At 37.4% G+C, this 11,344-nt stretch overlaps 1 protein-coding gene across 1 annotated transcript in view; it reads right to left on the minus strand.

Moving 5' to 3' along the window:
- Positions 1–242: 242 nt before the first annotated feature.
- Positions 243–11,344, minus strand: part of Aadac (arylacetamide deacetylase) — a 29,686-nt gene continuing 18,584 nt past the window's right edge. Inside the window, exons 3-5 of the mRNA XM_008844807.2 lie at positions 5,163–5,232; positions 4,149–4,320; positions 243–914 (exon numbers count right to left, since the gene is read on the minus strand). Coding sequence (XP_008843029.1) covers positions 318–914; positions 4,149–4,320; positions 5,163–5,232 — 839 coding nt within the window. The 3' untranslated portion in view covers positions 243–317. The remainder of the gene's footprint in view (positions 915–4,148; positions 4,321–5,162; positions 5,233–11,344) is intronic.

The following is an 11,344-nucleotide window of genomic DNA, read 5'->3' on the forward strand; positions in this document are numbered from 1 at the left end:
GGTTACCTCTTCAGAGGGGGGAATGTTAGAGCAGCAAAAAGCCCCATAAAAATAAATAAAACGAAGAAAAAACAGTGATGGGGAGATATGAGAGGCGTTAGAGGGGAGGGAGTGGGCATGGATTTGAGCAAAACACCTTATATGCATGTATGAACTACTCAATATAGTTTTTTTAATTAAAAAATTAAACAAAGCACTGAAATACCAGCTCCTGAGAGACCACTGATGATAAACACCACATGAAAGATCAACACTTTGATGTTTAATCATTTATTTCTCATTCTGTTGCTCATGTATCATCATAGTACAGATTTCTGCTATAGATTTTCCATAAGCCATCTCATATATTTATTTTCCAACCTGTTTGAAATTTTTAGCTTATGTAAGGAAAATGCCCCATGAAATCCATTCTCAATGTGGTCAAGGGTCACTTGAACTCCAGCGTTCTGAAGCCGTGTGACATACATGAGTCCATCATCTCTTAGGACATCATACTGACAAGTGATGATATAGGTCAGTGGTAAATGACGTAATATATTGTCATCAGCCAACAGGGGGGATGCCCGCACATCTAGAAAACCTGGATATTTTTTACCCAGCTCAGAACTACCAGGAACAGGATTCTTATAAATGTGGCCTTTCTTAAACCTCTCAGGGAGCCAGGAACTCCAGTTCACAAACTTGAAAAGATGGGTCGATTCCATTGGTACGTGTTGGTTGAAGAGCATGGATTTCTCCAGTGATTGGTCTGTTGTAAAGTATTCACTCCAAAACCTGACCATGACTGATCTGGATAAAATTGGGCCATGTGAGTTTTCTCGATATGATGGTAAATCCAGATCAAGAGCCTGAAGGGCAGGATATATCAAGGCCTGGATTTTGAGTTTTATCTTGACATCCGGGTCTTTTATAAGCTGGAAAGCAATTCAAAATTAAAATTTTTAGTATAATATTAAATAAAATTTTAAAGTTTTTTAATATTAAAATGTATATTTTCATCTGAAAAGAGTATATATTAGATAAATTCGGATTCTACAAAGATAATCAGATAAACACATCTCACAGAACTTTTCAATTTTGTAGATTGCAGATGTCTACTGTTTAATACTATTGTTGTCATTACTAAAATAATTTGTAATAGCTTCCTCTGGTTGGGAAAGAAAGCATCTAATCTATAATTATAAAGTAAAACACTCTTAAAAATCAAGAATCATTGCCAGAGACATAGTATGGTAGTATGTGCCCATAATCCAAGCACTCAGGAGGATGAAGAAGGAGGACTGTGGTTTTAAGGTCCATGTTACATAGAAAGATCCTGTCTCAAAAAAGAAGAAAAAAAATGGCCATATGAGGAGAAAGTCATGTTCTGTAAGTTAAAAAGTGAAAGTGTATATAGTATGTATCAGTAAGTATTGACATCTAAGGGAAGAATCAAATATATAGGATAATTATTTTATGTTTGTTATAATAATCTATATCACTATTTCATTAATGTTTACTTATAGCAAAATAACTCACTTAGGGTAGAGCAGTTGACAGGCATAAATACAAGAGCATTAAAGTTAAATAAGAAAACATTAGGATTTCCGGTTCCATTGTTATAATCTCAAGTATGATGCATTGTAATTTTTTGAATTTCAAACGTATAAACATTACTAAGATAATATTATCTATAAGTCTATATGCATATTCAATATGTACTGAAAATGTCTTATTGAAAGCTTGTGTGATCAAAATATGTGATGACCAGTAATAGAGATAACAGTTCAGCAGATGGTTTATAGCTCTTGATTGGTCCTGCAATATGAAATGGCCATTTATATCTCATAATTGAGGTACTCCAAGTATAATCTCTGATCCAGAACACTGCCTCAGGACTTGTGAGAGACACAATTCTTGGGTCTGAATCCTGCCTCATTGAATCAGGGGGTGAGCAACCATTCATCTGTGCTTTAAGAAATGCGTCTAGTAATCAGATGCATGCTGAAATTGGAAAGCCACTGGGATAAGCCATCAAAATAGTATTGGATCCACACGTGCCCTGATGCTTCCTAGAGCAAACTGTGAGGAAAAAATTAGAAGTCCATTAAACTTACACTAAGGTTTTGTTCACAATATTGAAGAAAACAGAAAGCACAGCACTCCGGAATTCTTTCTCTTTGTACATCTATAGTGTTTTTCAAAAGAGTAAAAATGAAAACACTAACAGTCAAAGCAAGTAGCCTTTAAAATTAGGCTATTAATTAGAGCTACTTAGCAAAATAAAATGCTTATATCTACTAGTAGATTGTTTTATTAAAAATGATATTTAATTTAAATAATCATTTTGGTGTTATGTATTAGGTAAGACTGCCACATTCCGTTTGGATCATTAGCTAATGTGAAAGGTGCTATTTATGTTGCTTGGGATGTGTTAATAATTAAATAGTTAATATGTATTTAATTTCAGATTAAGAAAGACTGCAAAAATATTTATATTTGTGAAACTCATCTTTTCATATAGTTAGACCTTCATTTATGGTCATTATTAAAATTTTTTTGAGATAAGGTATCAGGTATGACAGGCTGACCTCAAACTTCTTATATAGCTAAGGCTAATTTTGAACTTCTGATTTCCTTTTTTCCATCCTTGTAATGATGAGATCACAGGAGTTACACCATACCTGGCTTTGTAGAGTGCTGAAGACTGAACACAAGGTATCATGGGTACTGGACAAGCTTGCTATCACCTGAGGCATATCCCCATCCCATTTGGCAAAATATCTTTAAAGCTGTATTTTAATATTAAATTAAGTATGCATAAATAAGTGACAAATTTTATAAAACAGAAATGTAAAATAAAATAAATATACTTAAGTTTCCATGAGTTTACTATAAGCCCTGAAATGATTATGCTCTTTTGTAATTCCCAGTAACCACCATCATTCAACTGAAACTATGTTTTTTCTGTGCCTCACAGTGCAAAAGTAAGGAGTGGTTTATGATTTCCCATGTCAGAGGGCTGTTCTCCCCTTTAACCTGTTCTCTCTAAACCTGAGAAGTTGTCCACACTCATCTTAGACAAAAGCATTCTTCTGATTAGTATGTATGTTTAAGGAGGAGAGCACATTATTTGCTAGGGTTAACTGTGTGGCAGTTCACGTTTTTGAGTCTAGAAATCTAGATCATCTATGATGATCTATAGCATATTATAATCTACTTATCCAGATTTTGAGTAATTATGAAGGATAGTTATGTGGTTTAAAATTATAGAACCAGAAACACGTAATAGAAGGGCTAACTACGTAAGAGTGAAAATCTGAATGTGTAATGAGATGATAAGAGATGCAAGTTTGGATATTCCTTTAGCTCCAAAAGCTCATGTTTGTTCACTGTTCTTCATGTTGTAGCAGGCTGTCTCTCAGGTAGTAGTGCCTATTTAATGAAGAACTCAATTTTTGAAAAATTGCATGCATCTGCTCTACAGGATAATAGGACAAATGACAGACTTTGTATTTTCCTTTGGTTAGAAATGAAGAAGTCATGTTAAATGTACCAATAAAATCAATTTTATTCATAATCTAGTATGTTAATTATGTGTACATAATGTTTTTACTTGATAACTAATACACATATACTTTCAGATAAATGTTCTATAATATTATGAACAGTTCATTTTTGAAAATTATTTCTTTGTCAAGCAAATAATATCTATAAATTTGTTAACAATTTTCAAGTTTTTGTTTGCTAATACTTTTCCTATGGACAATTTAATTATTATGACAGCAAGAGATACCAAGCAGGTTTTCACATTCCCCAATAGTCAATAATAGTCAGTTTGTTCTCTAGTTATGGAGACTGGTATCACTGATCAAATTTACCAGTATAACCCCTAATATAACAAGACAGAATAGTGTCTAAGTATAATGACCATGTTTAAACAACTATTCTAAAAATTGATTTTATCATAATAAAAACTACATTGTTTTAGAACAAGTACAGAAACACTATATAAAGAAACACTATGTGAAAACATGTTCCTCATATCATTCTATGTATTTCTCTAACATTTTAATATAGAAATTAAATCGAATGCTTATACTGATCTTTTTCATGTCTGAAGTAAATATAATTAAGTGTAGGGTCTCAGACAAACCTGAACAGCATACCTGTTGGGTCACTGCTGCAGCTAAGTTCCCACCAGCACTGTCTCCAGAAACTCCAACCCTTTCAGGATCCACACCATAGTTTGAAAGAACATCTTGTTGTAAGAACCAGCGTAAGGCATTATATACATCTTCAAATTGACTTGGAAAATGATGTTTGGGGGCTAATCGATAGCTGTGTGCAGAATAATAACGTCAAATTATTGAGTTTTAATTAAAATGTGTGGACTTTCTCTAAAAGCACAATTTTTTCTTTAAGAAATATTAACACTTTTGTTAACTCTATAGCCAAGAATAGGCTCCATCCTTATAATAATATTTGCAATGAAAACTATAATAAGTGTAATTATTTCTATCATTTACTAGTAAGTAAAATGGAATAAAACTTTTGAATTTGCCTTAAGGCAAAAACAGAGAGAAAAATTTAAAAGGTAATAATTTCCCCTAACTTCTCCCTGAATGCTATTTCAATAACCTTTATACTTCTTTGGAAACCAGTCAATGGCAAACAAATTTTACAAATAATCTGTTTGAACTTTGTCTAATAATTAATCTGGTATGTGTTCAGGTCAGTGTGTATTATTAATGACTTCATTGTTCACTCACATTGAATTGATGTTTTAGTAATTATTTACCCAGAATGCTATTTGAGAATAGATCTTGCATGTTTCCACGTGCATCCTGAGGACTAACTGCTCTGTTAGGATTGTACCGTGATATATAGTTTTATTTCTGCTTGATTAAAATTTTGGTTTTGTTGTATGTTTCGTTTCTATCTTTGATTCTCTTCTGACCACTCAAGTTCACTTCTCAATATTCACTCTCTTAATTTCACCTGAAAGATTCCAGGAAAAAACAAGGAGTGGCCAAGAGTGTCGATTTCATTATGATTAATCCTTGTTTGTGTTTTAGTACTTTTCACCATTTGTGAAGAAAATGTTAAATGGTACCAAAAAAGAATGTTGATTTCTTGCCATGTGAGGGAGATGATTAAAAATCCAAGAACCAGGGTCTTACTTGGTTGACACGACAACAGCATTGAGTCTATCAGCTGTCCGCCTTGACAAAACATCATACGGGGAATAGGCTGAAATAAAGAACAAATCACAGACTGGCAAGTGAAATGATGGATGATTTTTTCAGTAAAAGGAGAAAAGGAGACATGTTAGCACACATTATTCCTCACTGAGATGCTCTAAGAGAAATGTTTCTACAGTTTTCCATCTTCTGTCATCTATGTAGAACGAGAATTCTGCTCAAGGCTGTTTACACACAGATATTGCCAGTTTCATACTCTTTTCTCTCTATTTTCACACTGCCTCTTCTAAACTAATTTCATTCTGCTTGAGATTTAATATCTTTTCTTGTCATTTAGCAGGTATTAGGTACTGGAAGTACAAATAACACCCTGAGTTTAAGGAACGTAATCTTTACTGAAGACAGAGGTAGGAAAGGGCAGATATATGTACCAAAGACATCATAGAAAACAATAGCTTCTCTAATGGATCTGTGCAGAAATTATTACTTGGAAATTGTACTAACATTCAAAAGGTAAACAAACAGACAAACAAAAACTACCAGTGAGAAATAAAGAGAAAACCTAAGGCCTGATTTGTGTGTTTATACATACTGAGCAGAGAAGAAAAAAAAGTGGTTTTGGTATGTTTTGATTTGTTTGCACTTGAGTTTTGTGGAAGTGCATGAGTTGGGAATGGGTTACACATATGAAACTGGATTTAAGCAAATATTTCCTTTAGAGACAAAGTCACTTAAAGATGAACCAGAACCCACCAGTAACAAGTGGTTGGAGAAATCTTAATGTGCTAAAGAAGAAACTTCAAGACAGAAAGATCCTGTGAAGCCACACAGACATGTAAAAGCAAAGGTTTCTTGTGATTATTTTCAACAGCGGGTGTATAATATTCTCAACCAGTCAAATACATACTGTGATGGTTTGAATGAGGAATGCTCCACTAGGATCAAAGTACTTGAACAGTTTTTCCTCAGTTGGTGGTGCTGTTTGTGGACGTTTAGGAGGTGTGGCCTTGATGGAGGAAGAACGTTACCAGCCATATGCATTTCCTCTCTCTCTCTCTCTTTCTCTCTCTCTCTCTCTCTCTCTCTCTCTCTCTCTCTCTCTCCTTCGTGTCCCTGCTTGAAGATGGGAGTGCTCAGCTTTCTTCTCTGGCTGCCTCCTGCCATGCCCCCCACCACCATGGACTTTTATACCTCTGGAACTATAAGACTAATGAATTCTTCTGTAATTTACTACGGCTATGGTGTTTGATCACAGCAACAGAAAAGTAACTAATACAGAAGTTTGTGCCAGAGGTGTTGCCATGAAGAACCTAACCATGTTGGGTTTTGGAGGATTGCCAAGGACTTGGGAAGTATGGACTAGAAAAATGATTGAATGTTGTAAGCAGAGCTTAATGAGTTGTTCTAGTGGAGGTCAGGCTTAAGAAACCACAGAGGGAGAGGGAAACAAGAACTTAAACAGCAGTTGGAATATTTTGGCAAGGAATCTAGCTGCTGTCTGTCCAAAGACTAAGAATTTGCTTGTGGCTAAATTAAAATGTAATGGACTAATTTATTTGGTGAAGAAAATTTCAAGACAGCAAACAGTAAATTGGTTGCATATGTATTAATACTCAATATTATACAGGTCTACAGTGAAAAAGAACAAGTAGGGCAGAAGAAAATGTAAAGCCTAGACAGAAAAAGGGCACCAGGAAGTTTAATAATATTGCAGCCAAGGAATGTGAAGGAAGTGACATTCTCTTTGATAAGGAGACTGGAGTCATCAAGGATATGTCTTCAGATATGCTCTTGAATCATTGTCTCAGGGTAAGGTCCCACTCAGCAAAGCCTTCAACTTGTGAGAGGAAAAGTTCTAAGAGGTTTCCTGCTCCTAGAAAACCACAACATACAGAAGCTTCTAATAATATGGATGAAGGGGGCCAAGGTCCATTCAAATCTGGCAGCTGAACTTGGCAGGGTCATTCATGTGATATTGGTTTTAGAGGCATGAAAGATGCAAGAGTGATGGGTCATTGATTCTGCCTCCATGGTTTCACAGAACTGCCAAAGCCAGGTAGAATGTAGCAGGGGAGTCCCTACATAAACAGACCCTAGGAGAAAAAGAGGCCTTGAGGGGTCATTGCATGAATCTGTGAAGGTGAAGCCTGGTTGGCAATGGAGACACCAAGATACTAGAGATGCCAGAGCCATGAGACATCTATCAAAGAGAGCCGTATACAGGGGTGGTATCAGCCTAAGAAATGTGGCCCAAAGCTAAGCAGGAGGGGCTGAGCCATCTAAGCCCTTAGGAACTAAAGTCCCAGATATCAGACATGGTGCTACAGGATTTGATGTTTGCCCTACTGGCTTTTGGTCTTGCTTTGGTCCAATATTTCCTCAATATGTCTCAGTTCCTACCTTTTGTAATGGGAATTTGTATTCAGTTCCATTGTATGTTGGAAGTACGTAGCTTACTTTTAATTTTACAGGGGGTTAGTTAAGAGAGTGCTTTGCCTTCACAAGAGTTTTGACTTTGGACTTTTGAACAGTGTTGAGACTGTTTAAGACTTTAGGGATTTTATTTTTGGACTAATGCATTTTGCATTATTATTTGGTCATAGCCCTATGGGGGCCAGGGAATGGAATGTGATAGTTTGAATGAGGATTGCTCCCCACATGCTTCAAATCTTTGAACACTTTGTTCCCAGTTGGTGGTACCATCTCAGGAGATTTAGGAGCTGTGACTTTTCTGGAGGAAGCACATCACTGAAGGCGACTTTAAGAGTTCATAGCCTTGCCCATTTTCAGTCTGCCTCCCTCTGCTTTCCATGCCTGCTTGAAGATACGAGTGCCCACATTCCTGCTCCAGCCTCTCGGTTGTGATGGACTCATTTCCTAGAGCCACAAGCCCAATAAACATTTCCTTAATAAGTTGACTTGATCATAATATTTTATCACAGCAAAAGAATAATGTTAAACTTCTATTCCTTCATATGAAAAGGCTGTGTGCATTTTGAATAAGGATATGAATGTGTATGTTTGTCTAATACTGAAAGAGAGCACCAGGCAAATGTCAGCTTTTTAACAGAACTTAGTCAACTTAGCTCTTTGACCTCAGTAAAGACATTGTTTTTCTTTAGGAATGTGTTAATAAAAAAGGTTTTAAGAATATTTTCTGGGCACTAGATACACAAGGAAACTAACGATGATACATCATGGTCATTGCCAACTGAAGCATTTACTGAGCATATTTAGTAAATGACAGACAAGGTCATTTCACTTCTTTCTCCAATTTATATCACCAGTCTATATCAATATCAATTAATTCCTGTTCTCTTCTGTAACAGAGACAGACATGGCCCCCATCCCCTGTAATGTTACCTTTTACCTTCTCAACTGAGCTTCCATCCATGTTCTCTAGGGTAAATGAACTGAAATCCATTCTGCCAGCTTTCCCCTTCACATTTCAGGATGCATCAAATTCCACCAGCTTAAAGAATCTTATGAAAATGTTCATAGGCTCTTCATGTTAATATTAAATAGATACAATATAAGGCAAATAAAGTAAATATGTAATTTATATTTGTAATTATATTTGTATTTTAATAGAATAAAGTTATAATGCATGAACAATTATATATAGTAAGATATTGGATTATATCTTCATGAATATGTAATATGAATGAAATATATAACTTGAAGCAACTTCAGAATCCAGGAAAGTAGAAAGGGACTCTAGGCATACAGAGGAAGAAGGAGCTCAAGAGAGGTGGGATAGAAGGACACAGGCACTAGCAAGAGGGAAATGGGAAAATAGGGTGACTTTAACTGAAAAGTAGGGAGGAAGGGTAATAACAGAGGAAAGGAAGGGAGGACAGGTAAGTAACACTAAGAATGTCTCAAAAAGCCATAGAGAAATATACTACTTTATAACCTTACTTTAAGAGACTCTTAAATGTATGTCTGTGCATGTGTATAGCTGAAGGTTATCTAACAAAAACCCCAATGCCTGGCAAGAGAAACCTCCCTTCAGAGGAGTCAAATTGACTCCCAAAACAATATAGGCTATCACCATAGTCTTTTTTGCTGCCTGTCTCCCAGAGCTTGAAAGTAAGATTTAATTGCTAAAGAAGCCATACAAGTTGAACACAGGACTTGGAAGAACTGTCTGGATCTTACCTGGAAGCCTCCTCCCAGAGGACTAGCTCTCATGATATAAGAAGTTACCATGCAAGGACTGTAGAGATGGCTCAATGGTTAAGAATACTGACTTTTCTTGCAAAAGGCCCGGATTCAAATCCCAGCACCCACATGGCAGCTAACAACTGTCTATAACTCCAGTTCTAGGGGATCTGACACCCTCTTCTGATGTCCGCAGACATTGCATGACACAGATACATTTGAACACATGCAGGCAATACATTCATACACATAAAATAAATAAAAATAATAAATAAAAGATTTTTTTAAAAAAGAAGTTACTATTCAAGCTGCCAAGGGAGAAAAGGAATATATAGTCCTACATGGGTGCCAAGCCTATGAACAACAACAATGACTAGCCCATAAATATATCTCTATTAGTGCAATAGTGACACTTTTATCTGGGGTTAATTATCAGCTGCCTAATTGGCCTTAAGATCAAATCAATAAGAGGAAATCAATGCCTGGGAATGTAATCACAGTCAGGTGCCCATGGATGGAGAGGTCATAGACGCTCAAGAAGGGCACACTGGCACCCCTATCCTCAGGCCTCTTGGGGTAAGTCTACAGGGCAGCTCTCCGTGCCTTGACTCCCCAAGCCACATTCACTCTTCCATCTCCCCCGCTGTTAGCTACACCTAGTGTGGGACCTGCACCACTCCTAGTCTTGGGGCCCCAGACACCTGGGGAACCAAAACTGGTTCCTGATCCTTCTCACCCAGACCAACTTAGTACCTTTCTTGGGCCCCAGGAGCACCGCTTCTGGTCCTGGCCCCACCCTCACCTCTCTCTGCATCCCTGGACCGGCACCACCAGCTAACTCTCCTAGCCTGCACCCCTATCCTCAGGCATCTTGGAGTAAGTCTATAGCGTAGCTCTCCGCACCTCGAATCCCCAAGCCACATTCATCCTTCCATCTCCCTCACTGTTTGCTACTCCTAGTTTGGGACCTATGCCATCCCTAGTCTTTGGGTCCCAGACACTGGGGAAACCAATACTGCTTCCTGACCATTCTCACCCAGACCAACTTAGTGCCTTTCTTGGGCCTCAGGAGCACCGCTTCTGGACCTGGCCCTGCCCTCACCTCCCTCTACTTCCCTGGCCCTGCAACAGCTGCCAGCCTCTTTCTGGGTTTACAGCCTCTTTCTGGGGCTCTGAGGCTTACCTTTCCTCTCCCTGATCCTTTGCATCCAGTACAACCCAGCTACTCAATCCACTCCCTGGGAAATCTTGGGGCTTCTTCCCACCCCATCTGCCTTTGCATCCCTGTGTGGCATGGCCACTGCCAGGGTCTCAGGTCCGTCCAACACCCAAGTTCCTGAGGCCAAAATCATTCTTAGAAGATTCCAGACCTAAGGAGAAAGTCTGAAAACTTCTGACCAACATTGGAATTGGGCCAACGCGGAACTCCTGGAAACAAAATCAATCCAGCCAAGACAATATAAAATCAAAAGAGAGAACCAGAAGCTTAGACGAACCAGCTCTTCATACCCAAAAAGTAAACCACAAAGACACATAAAGTTCAAAAAAAGAAGCAGAACTAAACTTGAAGGCCCGAGTATCACACAAGAGTCAGAAACTACAAAAGAAATTCACATGTCAAAATCACAGAGAAAAAATAATAACATGAAAAACCAAAATAACATATCCCCACCAAATACCAGTAATCCTCTAGAGGAGAACAATGAGAACCCCCTAGAGACAATGCAGGACATGGAACTCAAAAAAACAATGATGAATATGATAAAAGAATGCAGTGAATTTAAAGAACACACAAACAAGGTAATCATAGAGCTGAAGGAAGATAGGGATAAACTTCTGAATGAATTCAGAAAAGAGCTCGAAATATTGAAGAATACTCAGGCTGAAATAAAGAACAAAGTGAAACACTCCATAAGCCAATTAGAAACAACAGGAAAAACCCTCACTAATAGGCTGAATGAAATCGAAAACAGAGTATCAAGACTGGAAGATAAAGT

This window comes from Nannospalax galili, unplaced genomic scaffold (genome assembly GCF_000622305.1).
Source record: "Nannospalax galili isolate Female #2095 unplaced genomic scaffold, S.galili_v1.0 scaffold351, whole genome shotgun sequence".
Classification (NCBI taxonomy): Eukaryota; Metazoa; Chordata; class Mammalia; order Rodentia; family Spalacidae; genus Nannospalax; species Nannospalax galili.